The following is a 20,166-nucleotide window of genomic DNA, read 5'->3' on the forward strand; positions in this document are numbered from 1 at the left end:
AAGACTGTAACAACACCAGGAAATCAATTCCATGTGATTTTATTTTTGGAAATGTGTTCCCACGCATAATATAGAGACACGTGATCGTATACAAATGTAAGCAAGGTTTGAAAATATTATGTTTTAGCCAAAGATTATATCTGTTTGAGCTTCTTGCAGTAAATTTGCAGTCTACAAATTATTTGTCATTACATTCCAGTCCCCCGACCATCCACTCAAGAACAAATGGGCCCGCCGTTGAACAAATGGGCCGCCATTGAACAAATGGGCCTCCATTGAACAAATGGGCCTCCATTGAACAAATGGGCCGCCATTGAACAAATGGGCCTCCATTGAACAAATTGGCCTCCATTGAACAAATGGGCCTCCATTGAACAAATTGGCCTCCATTGAACAAATGGGCCTCCATTGAACAAATGGGCCTCCATTGAACAAATGGGCCTTCATTGAACAAATGGGTTCCTCCATTGAACAAATGGGCCTCCATTGAACAAATTGGCCGCCGTTGAAAAAATGGGGCCGCCGTTGAACAAATGGGCCTCCATTGAACAAATGGGCCTCCATTGAACGAATTGGCCTCCATTGAACAAATGGGCCTCCATTGAACAAATGGGCCTCCATTGAACAAATGGGCCTTCATTGAACAAATGGGTTCCTCCATTGAACAAATGGGCCTCCATTGAACAAATGGGCCGCCATTGAACAAATGGGCCTCCATTGAACAAATTGGCCTCCATTGAACAAATGGGCCTCCGTTGAACAAATTGGCCTCCATTGAACAAATTGGCCTCCATTGAACAAATTGGCCGCCGTTGAAAAAATGGGGCCGCCGTTGAACAAATGGGCCTCCATTGAACAAATGGGCCTCCATTGAACAAATTGGCCTCCATTGAACAAATGGGCCTCCATTGAACAAATGGGCCTCCATTGAACAAATGGGCCTTCATTGAACAAATGGGTTCCTCCATTGAACAAATGGGCCTCCATTGAACAAATGGGCCGCCATTGAACAAATGGGCCTCCATTGAACAAATTGGCCTCCATTGAACAAATGGGCCTTCATTGAACAAATGGGTTCCTCCATTGAACAAATGGGCCTCCATTGAACAAATGGGCCGCCATTGAACAAATGGGCCTCCATTGAACAAATTGGCCTCCATTGAACAAATGGGCCTCCATTGAACAAATTGGCCGCCGTTGAAAAAATGGGCCGCCATTGAACAAATGGGCCCGCCTTTGATGATCCCTGTTCCAGGCGGTTTGTTGTCGGTCATTTGAAGGTCTCTGTACTTTCTGCATAACTCATCATCAAATGGGCCCGCCTTTGATGATCCCTGTTCCAGGCGGTTTGTTGTCGGTCATTTGAAGGTCTCTGTACTTTCTGCATAACTCATCATCAAACTGTCCATATTCTCTAGAGACAAACGTAAACAAAATGGTGCACATTCCTAGATGAAGAGGGCTAGCTTCAGAATGTTGGAAACCATGTATTATCCACTATGAATCAATGATATATGACACATGACTGATCATTTATAATGAGAATAATTGTATTTCCCATCATTCTTGTATCAATGACTATAACAACAAAGGGTAAATTAATTTTCACTGTGGTGCTCCATCACAAATGCCAAAATTTTTGACTCATTTATGAGACATGTAATTAGTTAAGTCTCCCAGTCCACAAAGAACGTAAAGCTTGGTAAACGAAGAGACAAAGTTAGGAGAACTCATATTTCATCTGCCTGTGCATGACTTTGAAATGAAGCATTAGGTGTAACCCTTCTCAGAACCATTTGTCTTTCCCATCTTTTGTGTCCAATGCCATCAGAGTTTAATGAGTTGGTTGTCACGTTTGTCTGCATATACAATACACTGTCATTTGGCAGATACTGGAGCCAGTGAACCTCACTTGAATGTCGTCAATCATTCACTGAAGACAGTATAATACATGCTCAAGGAGATCACAGGAAATAGGATAATTTCAATGTTATAAAATGTATGTGGAAAGCATATTTGCTACAGTTTTCAGACTATTTTATGATCTTACTGACCTGAGTGTTCTGGTTTTGGTCTTTTTAGATAACTGTGATGGCCCTTTGGTATCAAATCTTCTTCAGGCCTCCTTTGAGAGGTCCTCGCAGTCCTCCATCAGTAACGCTCCACACTTCGCCAAGCTCAACAGACGAGATGGTGAGTAAAGACCAAGACCATGCTCAACACCGAGTAGACATATCAGTAATAATGATCCTCATGATGCCTACTTCCCATGAACATCACGTGCCGAGTATGTTTGTTTAACATTTCATTTCCACATGTAGCTTAATTAATAAACATACTTTTTTCAGTGTATAGCTATAAATTATTTGATCAATGGATTGTAAACAACAATTTCTTGTCATTTAATTCTATGGTTGTGAGCAGTTAGAATAATTGTCAGCTGTTTCATTTAGAGTCAGCTACCTGCGTCTGATCACTAAACATCAGTGGCTCTCACTCGTGTAAATTAAAACGTGTCAAAGTATTGATCAACTCAAAGGCCAACCTAATTGTCCCATGTAATCCATACTCCTCAGTCTGGTTCGTAGTCAATGTGGCAACAACGTAGAGTTGCTGGAAGTGCACATTCTTGCCTGCCTTCTAAACTGCTCTTCACTGTATGTCCTTTAACATGCTTATAAAAATATAACCACCACAGATCTTCCAGGGTAGCAGATATGCACATATATTTTTCACACCCTGTCCATCAAACGCTGACTGTACCCTGGGTTATTTTTAGCCACGGCCAACCCCCCTACGTGTGTCTGTAACAACCATAAACGATGCTTCCTCTGTTGCTCAGACTCTGGTTTGATATGCTGCACTCATCTGCTCCCATGGTGGTGTGTACCAGCCTTCAGCAGCTGAGTAATGAACCTTTCTGCCAGAGCTAACCTGTCTTCTTCCGCTCAACGACTGAGTAGCTGTGGGGATTAAACTCATCTTTAAAAAAAAAACACACCATACTTTACAATATCTCCACCCCCTGTGGAATCTTAGCCACTGAATTCATAACAGTGCTATATATGATGGAGATGGACTGGGCAATGTGTTTCCCTCAGTAAATCTTGAAATTAAATTAGAAATTCAATGGACAGACACACAAACAAAATAGTGGGGGGGTTTCTATCACCAAAATACATTAGATCTACTTCTCACCTAACGCTTCGACAAGCTTCCCATATACTGGAAATGCATAGCTTAAATGGAGAGTTAAAAAAGAAAGTAATTTCAAGCTTAGGAAAAAACATACCAGTATATATGCATCTCAATGACAGACTACTCATTCTCTGCTAGCGTGTCTGTTTCTCTGTTAGTTTATCTGGGAGGTTTGCAAGCTAAGGGTTATCAAGACTGTTCATATTTAAGAGTAACGACACTGCGTGTAACAGAATGCTGAATACCAATATCAGACTAGGTTCAAAGCCTATTGTTAGTTGTTTTGGTTTCATGTTTACTCTGTTTTTCCAAGGAAGACCTACAGTATTGAAGCCATTAATGGTTCACTACCAGAAAGACAAGAAAGAAAAACTCAAATTAGTTCAGATCCGGCTGGAAGGATTAGTCTAGCGCACTACCAAGACTGATATAAGGCATAGCCTTATACCACACTGTAACGGAAAACTGGCATATATACACACACGTTTTTGGTATTATCAACAGTAAAACAATTTACTGCAGCACATTGTAGTTTGTTAATACGTTTTAGGAACCTTTATTTAACCAGTTTAATTTCCAATGTTTCTCTGAAAACAACATATCTAATGTGAACAACAATGATCCTTACAAAGTTAGTTAGAATTTCATAGTGTTAAATTTAAAAGCGCAGTAAAAACAAATACAATAAATCAAAACGTGCAGTTTTCAATGGTCACATTTTTTAAATCAGTGCTAAATTTACCTTATGAGACTTAAGAATCAAGTTTTAGAGTGACCTGTAGGTCATTCCAAGAATGAGGGGCACAGTAACTTAAGGCAGTCTTCCCTAACTCAGAGGAGACCCGCAAAACCTCTAGAACCAACCAGTCTTGAGAGTCTTATAGTTACTAGATTTCCAATTTAGAAGTGATTTTGCAGAAGTGCCTAATAATATATATATATATATTATTATTATTTTTTTTTACAGAAAGACATGAGAGCTAGGTCTCTTTTCCAAATTCACCCTGTATAATACAATGTAGACACATTATGCAGACACTACTGTATACATACACACACATTAAAATACAAAAACACAGTCATGGGAAGCATAAATAAAACATCACAAATCATCCTGAAAAACAGTTACGTTCCTCCACAAATAAGTCCTTAAACTATACTTTAAATTGCCGGAACGGCACCAGAACTTCAAGATTAAATGTATTTTGAATTCTGTTCCAGCAATACGGTGCACAAAAACAAAAGCAGATTGACCTTCAGCTTTGTGGAGACCCTAGGGACCTCAAGAGTTCAAACCTGTGAATGGGTTAGACAACTCAGATGTCTATATAGTGTGTAACGATCCTCTTCGTCTGAGGAAGAAGGAGTAGACCAAAGCACAGCGTGGTACGTGTTCATATTGCCTTTAATTAACTGAACACTATATACAAAAGAACAAGAGACTAAATTAAAACCAAATCAGTCCCGTATGGCGCAAACACTGAAATGGAAAACAAATACCCACAACCCATAGTGGGAAAACAGGCAGCCTAAGTATGGTTCTCAATCAGAGACAACGACAGACAGCTGTCCCAGATTGAGAACCACACACGGCCAAAAACAATGAAATACAAAAACATAGAAAAAAGAACATAGAACGCCCACCCTAGTCACACCCTGGCCTAACCAAAATAGAGAATAAAAAGCCTCTCTATGGCCAGGCCGTGACATAGTGGGGCAGCAGGTAGCCTAGCGGATAGAGCGTTGGGTCAGTACCTAAATGTTTGCAAGATCAAATCCCTTGGCTGACAAGCTAAAAATGTGTCGTTCTGCCCCTGAACAAGGCAGTTAACCCGCTGTTCCTAGGCTGTCATTGTAAATAAGAATTTGTTCTTAACTGACCTGCCTAGTTAAACAAAGGTAAAAATTAAAAAATATATTTAAAAAATTAAACAGCAAAGTTAGATAAGATGGATGTTTATGAAGAAGGGCTTTGTGAACAAATTGGGAGTAATGTAGAGATCTGCGGGTGTTTAGCGAAGTCCAGTCAATGTGGTTATTTCAATTTAAATTGTATAGGGGACAGATTGGAGAGGCAGCAAGTCTTAAACCTGAAATGGTTCAACATTTTGCCATTTCCTTTTGGTCTGTTTTGCCCTATTGTCACTGCCAGTTTGGAAGCCTTTGTTAAGGCCTCTAGACGTCCAAGTGATATAATACACCAAATATGAATTAATATGCTGTAATGTGTAAACACTTTACCCAGCAGCCAATCTGCTTGGACCAAGCCCTTGTAATTACAGTAAAATACTGTGAAATACAAACCGCTTTTTACAGCATAACACAGTACATTTTACAATATTGTACTGTGTCATTATACAGTACTTGCTTTGATACCGTATTCATATTACAGCAGGTGTTCTGTAATATTAAATACAGAATTGTACTTGTACCACTGAGCTCTCTGTAAGCTACTGTTGAATTGACAGTAACCCTTTTACAGTGCACTGTCCAAATCACCTCCAATAAGGCTACATTAAATCAAATCAAATTCAATTGTATTTGCTTTTAAACAGGGTTTAGATCATTCTAACCTATAGTAGAGTACAGCCAGGGAGTCTGAATTAATTAATCCAAATGCCCAGCTGAATGATGCCTTATTATTCCTGTCTGACAAAGCAGACTCACACCTCTGTAGTCATTATAACTGCCACAGTGACCTGTCACCAGATACAATCCCACTCTCTCGCACACATTCGATATTCTCTGAATCGGCTGGAGTTTTAAGGAAAATAATATTTTGCACTGGCGCTAGCTGTCTGGACTACGCATCTGCTTGTGTATGTGTGTGTGTGTGTGTGTGTGTGTTCTACTCCTGCTGTGTCACATGCTAGGTCACTTTCTGCACCTTCCTGTTCTGAGCTGTTTTCTCTCTCTGGTCTCCCGAGGAGCGGGAGGCTGGTCTCCCCAGGTGACAGACAGACAGCCTTGGCTGCAGCTGGACCTCAGGGACAGGATGGAGGTGACGGCCGTCGCCACACAGGGGCGCTACGGAGGCTCAGACTGGGTCAGCGGCTACCTGCTCCTGTTCAGTGACACAGGCCGAGCCTGGAAGCAGTACCGACAGGAGGACGGGGTGGGGGTGAGTCTCCTCGTTGATGATTTATTTACCGTACAAGACTCTGTTCTCTATTTTAATCCTTTAAAAAAATTCAGGCTGTTAGCTTTGCCAAGCTTGTTCATTTATATGCGAGAGCTTCAATTCTATAACTGGCATTCCTCGTGACAACTGTCCTCCTCATGACAATGCTCCGAAGAGGCGTTATATCTGACAGTAACGACAGACATCCTTGGGGATATACGTAGCTAGCTAGTTTGCCTTCTACCTGTCAACTCAGAGGCACATGCTGACAGAAATGTTTGGGTTTGCTGAAGTAGATTTGAATCAGACTGAACGTATGGAAGAATAGATGGCACTTCTAAATACTACTTCTGGATAAGAAACGTGTGACTCAGCATCTGAGCTCTACATCTTCCTTCCGCCGTATAAAAGGAAGTTTTAATCCACTCTTTCAAGTCTTTACTTCTGTTTAGTATTGCCATGAGGGACAGACAAACGGTTATCAAAGTTTCTAGACTTGTTTTTGTTCCTGTGGTTTAAAATCATAACAAAGGATGGTTTTGCAGATGCACATACAACTCTTCAGGCAACTACAACCCCCTGGACAAACAATACTGCATGTTGCAACTCTTCAGGCAACTACAACCCCCTGGACAGGCCTAAACACATGTTCCTCTATCACACCATTCCAGGTTGTGGAATAATAAAGTTATTCATGTCCACACACGATTCAGATATGGTGCAGTTGGCTCTCTGTCCATTTTCCGCACACAGATGCAGTGTCATTGAAAAGTCACACTCTGGAGGAGGAAAGATTGATTTACTTATCAAGTCCCTTTATTGCCTCATCAAAATGGATGCCATGTCTCACCCTGGAGGTGTGAACTTTTCATTACTCACACTCTCAGAAACAGATGGGTGAAAGAGTTTAGCCCGACTACTCCTTTTATTTTCCCGGTACAGTCATTCTGAGCCTACCTGATACTCACGTAGTAGTCATATTGGCTAGGCCCAACCATAGGTCAACAACACTTCTGTTTCTGGTCGTTGAGGTGTTGCAGTGGATGCCACAGCAATTCCAGTGACCTTTCTATTAGGTGCTGTCACTTGTAACCAAGCAGACATAAACCTTGCACTTTTGTTGTTTGTGTGAGAGGAGTAGGAGCCATTAGATTGAGAGTATTGGACATAACTGTGCTGACAAGCCAGCTTGGGGCTCTTATGGAGCTGACATGGACACATCACTCCACACCCATCCCACTGGGCACAAAATTGTTGAACCAATGTCATTGTTTCCATGTCATTTTGACCAAAAAACATCTGTGATTATGTTGAATCAATGTGGAAAACTGATTTCGATTTGCAAAAAGTAATTAATGTATTGTTTAAAAAAAATTCACCAAAACTTTAACCTAAATCCAATGACATGGTGAGGTTTTTTGTTGATTTCACCTTGAGTTCACAACTCAACCAAATGTAAATCAAAACTAGACGTTGAACTGACGTCTGTGTCCAGTGGATAATCTATTTTTATCTCCTAGCTTTTGTCACTTAAAACCAGTTGAGTCTATGGGGGCGCTATTTCATTATTGGATAAAAAAAACGTGCCCGTTTTAAGTGCAACATTTTGTCACAAAAAGATGCTCGACTATGCATATAATTGACAGCTTTGGAAAGAAAACAGTCTGACGTTTCCAAAACTGCAAATATATTATCTGTGAGTGCCACAGAACTCATGCTACAGGCGAAACCAAGATGAAACTTCAAACAGGAAACAAGCAGAAGTTCTGAAGCTCTGTTTCCATTGTCTCCTTATATGGCTGTGAATGCACCACGAACGAGCCTGCCCTTTCTGTCGTTTCTTCAAGATGTCTGCAGCATTGTGAAGTATTTGTAGGCATATCATTGGAACACTGGCCATAAGAGACTACATTTTCCAGGGGTCCGCCCGGTGTCCTTTGTCTAAATTGGTGCGTAATCTTCAGGTGCGGGCATTTTCTCCTGGGATTCAGGAGAGAAAGCACACTTCCACGAACGATATATCATCGAAGAGATATGTGAAAAACACCTTGAGGATTGGTTCTAAACAGCCTTTGCCATGTTTCAGTCGATATTATGGAGTTCATTTGGAAAAAAGTTTGGCGTTTTGATGACTGGATTTTCGTTTTTTTTTGGTAGCCAAACGTGACGCACCAAACGGAGCGATTTCTCCTAAACAAATAATCTTTCAGGAAAAACTGAACATTTGCTATCTAACAGAGTCTCCTCATTGAAAACATCTGAAGTTCTTCAAAGGTAAATTATTTTATTTGAATGCTTTTCTGGCTTTTGTGAAAATGTTGCCTGCTGAATGCTAACGCTAACGCTAAATGCTACTCTAGCTAGCTACTGTTACACAAATTATTGTTTTCCTATGGTTGAGAAGCATATTTTGAAAATCTGAGATGACAGTGTTGTCAACAAAAGGCTAAGCTTGAGAGCTAGCATATTCATTTCATTTCATTTGCGATTTTCATGAATAGTTAACGTTGCGTTATGGTAATGAGCTTGAGGCTGTATTCACGATCCCGGTTCCGGGATGGCTAAGTGCTAGAGGTTAATGGCAGGTGATCCTTGATTCCTCATAGTGGTAAGATATGAGGAATCATAGTAGAGTGTTCATCAGTACACAATTATTACTGTCACTGCATATCTTCTCCCCAAAGAAATGCATTTTAGACACTTTAATGCATCATAAGTTGTCATCTCAATGATATTTTTCAAGAGTATAGTGCCATAGTCTATTCTCAGATGTACTTTGCTAGGAGGGAATGCGTGTACTTTGTGTCTCATAAAAGTATTGACATTCAAAAACAGGGATAGAACGTTAAACTTGCTTTGGCCAAGAAAATTGCCACAATAATTTCACAATAATAGCCTTGTTAATAGCCTTGAAAATCTTTAACTTGGAGAGCGCATCATATGTTTCTAACTCTTATTAAACAAATAGATCAGGGTAATGATTGGTATTTTTGGTCAGCCATTACATACAAAGCAGCTGAAAATGAAATTGTTCTAACAAAACAAACTACATTTCTGCAATAAAAGTTCCATCGTAATTGTTTGACGGTTATCAAATCTGTAAAATTTGCCGTAGCAGGCGGTGATACAGCCTGACAGGATGCTCTCAATTGTGCATCTGTAAAAGTTTTTGAGGGTTTTAGGTGCCAAGCCAAATTTCTTCAGTCTCCTGAGGTTGAAGAGGCGCTGTTGCATCTTCTTCACCACACTGTCTGTGTGGGTGGACCATTTCAGTTTGTCAGTGATGTGTATGCTGAGGAACCGCAGTGGAGAAAGCTTTCCACTTTCTCCACTGCGGTCCCGTCGATGTGGATAGGGTGGTGCTCCCTCTGCTGTTTCCTGATGTCCACGATCAGGTTCTTTGTTTTGTTGACATTAGGTGAGTGGTATTTTTCCTGACACCACACTCCCAGGGCCCTTACCTCCTCCCTCTAGGCTGTCTCATCATTGTTGGTAATCAGGCCTACAACTGTAACAACATCTGCAAACTTGATTATTGAGTTGGAGGCATGCGTGAACACACAGTCATGGGTGAACAGTGAGTACAGGAGGGGGCTGAGCACGCATCCTTGTGGGACCTCAGTGTTGAGGATCAGTGAAGTGGAGGTGTTGTTTCCTACTTTCACCACCTGGGGGTAGCCCGTCAGGAAGTCCAGGACCCAGTTACACAAGGTGGGGATTAGACCCAGGGCCTCGAGCTTGATGATGAGCTTGGAGGTACTATGGTGTTGAATGCTGAGCTATAGTCAATGAACAGCATTCTTACATAGGTGTTCCTCTTGTCCAGATGGGATAGGGCAGTGTGCAGTGCGATGGCGATTGCATCGTCTGTGGATCTATTGGGGAGGTAAGCAAATGTAAGTGTGTCTATGGTGTCAGGTAAGGCAGAGGTGATATGATTCTTGACTAGTTTCTCAAAGCAATTCATGATGACAGAAGTGAGTGCTCCGTGGCAATAGTCATTTAGTTCAGTTACCTTTTTGGGCAAAGGAACAATGGTGGACATCTTGAAGCATGTTAGGACAGTGGTCTGGGATAGGGAGCGATAGAATATGTTGTTAAACACTCCAGGCAACTGGTCTGCACATGCTCTGAGGACTCAGTTAGGGATGCCGTCTGGGCCGACAGCCTTGCGAGGGTCAACACACTTAAATGTCTTACTCATGTCGGCCACAGAGAAGAAGGCACTGTGTTAATCTATTTGACATTGAGATTAGAAATGATTCACTTTGTTTCTAAATGCTAACCTTGTAGCATAGGTCACAGGCTAATTCTGCCTACTGGGCATGTTTGAAAGGGTTAATGCGACATCAATTATATTATGTACTATAAAGTTCTAAAAGTGCTGATAACCGTAACATTTAACATTTATTTTTCATTGAACCTTTATTCCACCAGTAAATCTCATGAGGTTTGTTCTTCCGTTCTCTGAGAGACTTTGCCCTTAATAAAGATGAGGTGAATGTCACTCTCATTCAAACCATGGTGCTGTAAAGGTTTCCGAGGTTCAACCCGCTCTTTATTCTCCATGAAAGGTGTCACTGATTCTTTTGATCTCGGGCACACGGCACTTTTCAGAAACTTTTATTCTCTCCTGTGAATCAGACAGGGCACATTTTTTTTGAGAATGGTATTCATTGACATGCTGCTGGTAATTGTCACCAGGTATCCAGGATCAAAGACGCTGAGAGGCCAGAACAGCTGCACAATTGCCGTTGTTGCATACAAATGTGGAGGAAATAAAGACGTAAAAAGGTTGTGCTTAGTTAAAACCTACGCTTCTTAAAAGCCATCTTTTATCTCACAGTTTAGGTCACACATTTGTTTTGAACCTTGATTAACAGGTAACATATTATGTAATAGGAGATTTGTTAAGCATTCATTGAGGCCTTATGAAAGGTTTCATTAAGCATTCATAAGTTATACTTGGTTTAAAGTGCGACGATAAACAGACTAACAAACCTATTAGTGCCGAGTGCTGCTCGCAGGCTCTCATTACCCCTGATTGAACACATGACCATATACATCAGAACACAAGCTCCCTCTACTTCTGTTCATCCCTTATTTCCAGCTACTCTAGTCTTCCATTACATGCAGGCTTGAGCAGCCCACAGGCCATTCAATATGTAGTCTATTACCATGTGGAAATTGGTTAGCTTAAGAGCATGGTCTAATGGTCAATGTGGAATGTCTATGACCCCAATATGATTCACTATCTGACTCCATTAGTATGTGAAGGTTATAGGCCCATAATAGTATCTACTGGGTATAGCCAAGGTTGCAAGTCTTGCGTCTCCACTATGACATACAAAACCTACAGTTGAAGTAGGAAGTTTACATACACCTTAGCCAAATACATTTAAACTCAGTTTTTCACAATTCCTGACATTTAATCCAAGTCAAAAACTCCCTGTCTTAGGTCAGTTAGGATCACCACTTTATTTTAAGAATCTGAAAAATCAGAATAATAGTAGAGGGAATTATTTATTTCATCACATTCCCAGTGGTTCAGAAGTTTACATACGCTCAATTAGTATTTGGTAGCATTCCCATTAACTTGGGTCAAACACACTCCTGACAGAACTGGTGTAACTGAGTCTGGTTTGTAGACCTCCTTGCTCGCACACACTTCTTCAGTTCTGCCCACAAATTTATGATAGGATTGAGGTAAGGGCTTTGTGATAGCTACGCGAATACCTTGACTTTGTTGTCCTAAAACCATTTTGCCACAACTTTGAAAGTATGCTTGGGGTCATTGTCCATTTGGATGACCCATTTGCGACCAAGCTTTAACTTCCTGACAGATGTCCTGAGATGTTGCTTCAATATATCCACATCATTTTCTTGCCTCATGATGCCATCTATTTTGTGAAGTGCACCAGTCCATCCTGCAGCAAAGCACCCCCACAACATGATGCTGCCACCCCCATGCTTCACGGATGGGATGGTGTTCCTCGGCTTGCAAGCCTCCCCCTTTTTCCTCCAAACATAACGATGGTCATTATGGCCAAGCAGTTATATTTTTGTTTCATCAGACCAGAGGACATTTCTCCAAAAATGATGTATGATCTTTGTCCCCCTGTAATAAATGGATTGATCACATCACCCAGATGAATAACAGAACACACACAGGCTTTTTGATTGTAGCTCGCTTGCTCTGGCGAATGTTAGCTATTAGCTGTGTACAAAGCCAGGCGATTGTTTAAAAGAGAAACTCTAAAAGAGAAACTCACATCTACAACTATGAGAGTTAGTTAGTACTCCCTTATTTCTGCTGATCATCACCTGATATAAAATGACAACAATTGTAACATTCTGGGTGTCGTGAGTGGGAAGTCAGGCGCAGGAAACAGATAGTTCAATATAGTGCTCTTTTAATGCACACACGGTGAACAACGGCCACCCCACGAAACACTGGGTGCTCAAAACAAATGCCCCAGACATGGGGGACGAAAACTGTCCAGCAAACTCCACGAACATAAACAAACACGTTCGTCTGCACCAAACACAAAGATGACAATAATTAATCCCGCACAAAGAAACGGGCGGGCCGGCTGACTAATAAAGCCCAACTAATTACAACAAACTCAAAACAGGTGTAAACAATAAACACATAAGGAGGGGGAGGAAATAATCAGTGGCAGCTAGTAGGCCGGCAACAACGACCGCCAAGCGCCACCCGAAGGGGAGCCACCTTCGGTCGGAGTCGTGACAGTACCCCCCCCCCCCCCGATGCACGGCTCCAGCAGCGCGCCGGCACCGGCCTCGAGGTCGACCCGGAGGACGAGGCGAAGGGCAATCCGGATGGAGGCGATGGAAATCCCTCAACATTGACAGATCCAAAATGTCCCCCACCGGTACCCAACACCTCCCCTCTCAGTCCACGAGGTACTGTAGGCCCCTCACCTGGCATCTCGAGTCCAGAATGGCCCGTATCGTGTACGCCGAGGACCCCTCGATGTCCAGAGGGGGAGGAGGGACCTCCGGCACCTTACTGTCCTGCAGGGGACCAGCTACCACCAGCCTGAGGAGAGACACATGAAACGAGGGGTTAATACGATAATAGGAAGGGAGTTGTAATCGATAAAACACCTCGTTTATTCTCCTCAGGACTTTGAAGGGCCCTACACACTGCAGCCCCAGCTTCCGGCAGGGCAAGCGGAGGGGCAGGTTTCGGGTCGGGAGCCAGACCCTTTCCCCCGGTACAAACACGGGGGCCTCACTGCGGTGGGGGTCAGCACTCCTTTTCTGCCGTCCACTAGCTGGACGGCCCTCCAGGTCTCCTTGGAGTGCTGCACCCATTCCTCCACCGCAGGAGCCTCGGTCTGGCTTGGATGCCATGGTGCCAGGACTGGCTGGTACCCCAACACACACTGGAAGGGGGACACGTTAGTAGAGGAGTCGCGTAGTGAGTTCTGGGCCATTTCGGCCCAGGGGATGTATCTCGCCCACTCCCCTGGCCGGTCCTGGCAATAAGACCACAGAAACATACCCACTTCCTGGTTCACAAAAATGAAATGCCAAAAAAAAAAAAAAAAAACGGTGGCGGTGTTGCGGCCTATATTCAGAACCACATTCCTGTAAAGCTTAGAGATTGTCACTCCCTGACCTTAGAGCTTTTTATGTCTCTATTTTGGTTTGGTCAGGGTGTGATTTGGGTGGGCATTCTATGTTCCTTTTTCTATGTTTTTGTATTTCTTTGTTTTGGCCCTGATTGTTTCTCAATCAGGGACTGCTGTCTATCTTTGTCTCTGATTGGGAACCATACTTAGTTATCTTTTCCCTCATGGTTTTTGTGGGTAGTTAATTTCTGTTTAGTGTTTTCACTTTACTTTAGGACTGTTTCGGTTATTCTCTAGTTTATTTTTGTTATAGTGTTCTGTTTTAATAAAACAAGCATGAAGACTTACCACGCTGCACTTTGGTCCAAATTCCTCTTCTTCCGATGACGAATACCGTTGCAGAGATGATCTAATGTTAAATACTGTTGAAATAATATGGCTACAGGTTCATCTGCCTCACCTAAAGCCCGTTCCTGTGGGAAGCTGCTATAGACCACCAAGTGCTAACAGTCAGTATCTGGATAATATGTGGGGAATACTAATGCAGTATCCAAATCCATAGGATGTAGTGATCACGATATAGTATCCATATCTAGGAAAACCAAAGTTCCAAAGTATGGGCCTAATATAGTGTACAAGAGGTACAAGAAGTGTTGTCGTGATTCATATGTTGATGATGTAAAGAACATTTGCTGTTCTGTGGTGTGTAATGATGAGAAACCAGACATTGCACTTGACACATTTATGAAACTACTTATTCCAGTAACTAATATACACTCAACCATTAAGAAAATGACTGTACAAACTGTTAAATCCCCTTGGATTGATGAGGAATTTAAAAATGGTATGGTTGAGAGGGATTAGGCAAACAGTACGGCAATTAAGTCTGGCAGTTAGTTTTTTTCTGTTTGGCAAATGTGCTGCAAATTAAGATATCATGTGACTAAACTAAATAAAAATAAAAAGTAACTACACTATGAAACAAAGATAAATTACATTAAGAATGATAGTAAAAAGCTTTGGGGGACCTTAAATGAGATTCTGGGGAAAAAAGACAACTCCTCCATTGAAGTGAATCAGATGGCTCAGTCATCACAAAGCCCACTGATATTGCAAACTACTTTAATAACTTTTTCAGATAAGCAAACTTAGGGATGACATGCCAGCATCAAATGCTGACACTACACATCCAAATATATCGGATCAAATTATGAAAGACATGCATTGTACTTTTGAATTCCGTAAAGTCAGTGTGGAAGAGGTGAAAAAAATAATTGTTGTCTAATCAAAATGACAAGCCGCCAGGGTCTGACAATCTAGATGGAAAATTACTGAGGATAAAAGCAGACGATATTGCCACTCCTATTTGCCACATCTTCAATTTAAGAGAGCGTGTGCCTTCAGGCCTGGAGGAAAAATAAAGTCATTCCACTACCCAAGAATAGTAAAGCCCCCTTTACTGGCTCAAATAGCCGACGTATCAACCCTTAGTAAACTTCTGGAAAAAATTTTGTTTGACCAGATACAATGCTATTTTAAAGTAAACATTTTGACAACAGAATTTCAGCAAGCTTATAGGGAAGGACACTCAACAAGCACAGCACTTACACAAATGACTGATTATTGGCTGAGAGAAATTGTTGATAAAATGATTGTGGGGGCTGTCTTGTTAGACTTCAGTGCAGCTTTTGACATTATTGATCATAATCTGCTGCTGGAAGAACTTATGTGTTATGGCTTTACACCACCTGCTATAATGTGGATAAAGAGTTACTTGTCTAACAGAACACAGAGGGTGTTCTTTAATGGAACCCTATCAAATATAATCCATTTAGAATCAGGAATTTCCCAGGGTAGCTGTTTAGGCCCCTTGCTTTTTTCAATTTTTACTAACGACATGCCACTGACTTTGAGTAAATCAGAGTTTCTATGTTTGCCGATGACTCAACACTATACACGTCAGCTACTACAGTGAGTGAAATGACTGCAACACTCAACAAATAGTTTGAGAGTGGGTGGCAGGAATACGTTAGCCCTAAATATTTCTAAAGCTAAAAGCATTGTATTTGTAACAAAACACTCACTAAACCCGGTACCTCAACTAAATCTTGTAATAAATAATGTGGAAATTTGAGATGACTAAACTGCTTGGAGTAACACTAGATTGTAAACTGTCATGGTCAAAACATATTGATGCAGTAGTAGTTGAGATGGGGAGAAGTCTGTCTATAATAAAGTGATGTTCTGCTTTCTTAACTTCTCTAGGGTAGGGGGCAGCATTTGGCATTTTAGATGAAAAGCATGCCCAAATTAAACAGCTTTCTACTCAGGCCCAGAAGATAGGATATGCATATAATTAGTAAGTTTGGATAGAAATCACTCTAAAGTTTCCAAAACTGTTAAAATAATGTCTGTGAGTATAACAGAACTGATTTGGCAGGCAAAAACCTGAGAAAGATCCATTCAGGTAGTAGGATTTTTTGTTGTTGTAGTTTTCTATTCAATGCCATTACAGTATCCATTGACTTTGGACTCAAATTGCAGTTCCTATGCCTTCCACTAGATGTCAACAGTCTTTAGAAATTGTTTTAGGCTTGTAATCTGAAAAATGAGGTAGTAAGAGCAGTCTGAATGAGTGGACCCTGCCGTATCACAGAGCTTTTTCATGCGCGCGACCAGAGAGAGTGCCTTTCTTGTTTACCTTTTATATTGACAACGTTATTGTCTGGTTGAAATATTATAGATCATTTATGCTAAAAACAACCTGAGAATTGAATATAAACATCGTTTGACATGTTTCTATGAACTTTACGGATACAATTTGTATTTTTTTGTCTGCCTGTTGTGACTTCGTTTGAGCCTGTGGATTACCGAAGAAAATGCGTGAACAAAACTGAGTTTTTCGGATATAAAGAGAGACTTTATCGAAAAAAAGGAACATTTATTGAATAAATTAATGTCTTCTGAGTGCCACCATATGAAGATCATCAAAGGTAAGGGATTAATTTGATCTCTATTTCTGACTTGTGTAACTCTTCTACTTGGCTGGTTACTGTTTTTAATGATTTGTCTGCTTGGCTATGTTCTCAAATAATCGTAAGGTATGCTTTTGCCGTAAAGCATTTTTGAAATCTGACACCGTGGTTGGATTCACAAGACGTTCATCTTTAAACCAATGTAAAATAGTTGTATCTTTTCTGAATTTTTATAATGAGTAGTTCTGTATTGCAATTGGCTCAGAACAGGGCAGCACGGCTGGCTCTTGGATGTACACAGAGAGCTAATATTAATAATATGCATGTCAATCTCTCCTGTCTGAAAGTGGAGGAGAGATTAACTTCATCACTACTTTTATTCATGAGAGGTATGTTGAATGCACCGAGCTGTCTGTCTAAACTACTGGCACACAGCTCGGTCACCCATGCATACTCCACAAGACATGCCACAACAGGTCTCTTCACAGTCCCCAAGTCCAGAACAGACTATGGTAGGCATGCAGTACTACATAGAGCCATTACTACATGGAATTCTATTCCACATCAAGTAACTGACGCAAGCAGTAAAATTTGATTTAAAAAAACAGATAAAAAAACACCTTATGGAACAGAGGAGACTGTGAAGCAACAGAAACATTGGCACAGACACATGCACACACACACACACACACACACACACACACACAATAACATACGCACTATACATACATATGGATTTAGAACTGTAGATATGTGGTAGTGGTGGAGTAGGGGCCTAAGGGCACACAGTGTGTTGTGAAACCTGTGAATGTATTGTAATGTTTTAAAATTGTATTAACTGCCTTAATTTTGCTGGACCCCAGGAAGATGGGGATCCATAATAAATACAAATACAAAGCTCCACAGCAGATAATGGCGTATCTGTCCATTGGACCATTTTAAGCCATACACTCCACAGAGCTGGGCTTTACGGAAGAGTGGCCAGGAAAAAGTAATTGCTTAAACTAAAAAACAAGCAAAAAAGTTTGGTGTTTGCCAAAAGTCATGTGGGAGACTCCCCAAACATATGGAAGTAGGTACTCTGGTCAGATGAGACTAAAATTGAGCTTTTTGGCCATCAAGTAAAACACTGGCGCATACCCACCACCTCTCATCACCCCGAGAACGCCATCCCACAGTGAAGCATGGTGGTGGCAGCATCATGCTGCGGGGGTGTTTTTCATCGGCAGGGACTGTAAACTGGTCAGAATTGAAGGAATGGTGGATGGCGCTAAATACAGGGAAATACAGGGAAATTCTTGAGGGAAACATGTCAGTCTTCCAGAGATTTGAGTCTTGGACGAACGTTCACCTCCCAGCAGGACAATGACCCTAAGTGTACTGCTAAAGCAACACTCGAGTGGTTTAAGGGGAAACATTTAAATGTCTTGGAAGGGCCTAGTCAAAGCTCAGACCTCAATCCAATTGAGAATCTGTGGTATGACTTAAAGATTGCTGTACACCAGCGGAACCCATCCAACTTGAAGGAGCTGGAGCTGGTTTACTTTGAAGAATGGGCAAAAATCCCAGTGGCTAGATGTGCTAAGCTTATAGTGACATATAGTGACATTCCCCAAGAGACTTGCATTCCCAACTGATTTTTGTATAGTCTTACAGTCCAATGCATCCAACATTATGCATGCCCACTATGGTATTGGGCATGTTTTTTGAGAACCCGTCTGGTTTAGAAATCCAACTCTTATTGCAGAGCACATCGTACAACTGCTTTTAAAGAATGTTGTATTGCAAAGTATGCTATGCCATATGTGTTGGATAAAATGCACATGCAGCTGTCGCTTTAAAACCTCCATTCTAGCATACATGACACACACCTATCTATCTACATGGTTGGATTTGGGTTTCTATGCAACGTATATGATGGAATGTTTCTTTCAGCCTGCTACTAGTGACTTGAAATTACTATGGTAGCGGTAACTCCCTGGAATAGTATGTATTTGTAACCTACTAGTTTTCAAATTATGACAAGGTCAACATTTTATTATTTTACCCCCCAATCTCCCCAATTTCGTGGTATACAATTGTTAGTAATTACTATCTTGTCTCATCGCTACAACTCCCGTACGGGCTCGGGAGAGACGAAGGTCGAAAGCCATGCGTCCTCCGAAACACAACCCAACCAAGCCGCACTGCTTCTTAACACAGCGCGCCTCCAACCGGGGAAGCCAGCCGCACCAATGTGTCGGAGGAAACACCGTGCACCTGGCTACGTTGGTTAGCCTAAGGCAAAAGGCAAAAGGAAAAAGGCAAGAGGCCTCCTGCAGGGATGATTAAAAATAAAAATACATTAAATACAAATATAGGACAAAACACACATCAATAAAAGAGGGGCAATACAACAGTACATAAAGAGAGACCTAAGATGACAACATAGCATGGCAGCAACACATAACAACCCAGCATGGTAGCAACACAACATACTGTAACATCAACATGTTAGCAACACAACATGGCAGCACCACAAAATAGGGTACAAACGTTGTTGGACACAAATCAAATCAAATCAAATGTATTTATATAGTTCTTCGTACATCAGCTGATATCTCAAAGTGTTCAACAGAAACCCAGCCTAAAACCCCAAACAGCAAGCATTGCAGGTGTAGAAGCACGGTGGCTAGGAAAAACTCCCTAGAAAGGCCAAAACCTAGGAAGAAACCTAGAGAGGAACCTGGCTATGAGGGGTGGCCAGTCCTCTTCTGGCTGTGCCGGGTGGAGATTATAACAGAACATGGCCAAGATGTTCAAATGTTCATAAATGACCAGCATGGTCAAATAATAATAATCACAGTAGTTGTCAAGGGTGCAGCAAGTCAGCACCTCAGGAGTAAATGTCAGTTGGCTTTTCATAGCTGATCAGTAAGAGTACCTCTATCACTCCTGCTGTCTCTAGAGAGTTGAAAATAGCAGGTCTGGGACAGGTAGGTAGCACGTCCGGTGAACAGGTCAGGATTCCATAGCCGCAGGCAGAACGGTTGAAACTGATGCAGCAGCACGGCCAGGTGGAATGGGGACAGCAAGGAGTCATCATGCCAGGTAGTCCTGAGGCATGGTCCTAGGACTCAGGTCCTCCGAGAGAGAGAAAGAAAGAGAGAAAGAGAGAATTAGAATTACTCCAGGTATAACTAACTGACCCTAGACCCCGACACGTAAACTACTGCAGCATGAATACTGGAGGCTGAGACAGGAGGGGTCAGGAGACACTGTGGCCCCATCT

The 20,166-nt window shown here is 41.7% G+C and overlaps 1 protein-coding gene across 1 annotated transcript in view; it reads left to right on the forward strand.

The window, feature by feature from the left end:
* LOC110501889 (contactin-associated protein-like 5) overlaps window positions 1–20,166 on the forward strand; it is a 133,052-nt gene that overhangs the window by 45,497 nt on the left and 67,389 nt on the right. Inside the window, exons 2-3 of the mRNA XM_021579744.2 lie at window positions 2,083–2,193; window positions 6,126–6,319. Coding sequence (XP_021435419.1) covers window positions 2,083–2,193; window positions 6,126–6,319 — 305 coding nt within the window. The remainder of the gene's footprint in view (window positions 1–2,082; window positions 2,194–6,125; window positions 6,320–20,166) is intronic.

Source organism: Oncorhynchus mykiss, chromosome 22 (assembly GCF_013265735.2).
Source record: "Oncorhynchus mykiss isolate Arlee chromosome 22, USDA_OmykA_1.1, whole genome shotgun sequence".
Lineage (NCBI taxonomy): Eukaryota > Metazoa > Chordata > Actinopteri > Salmoniformes > Salmonidae > Oncorhynchus > Oncorhynchus mykiss.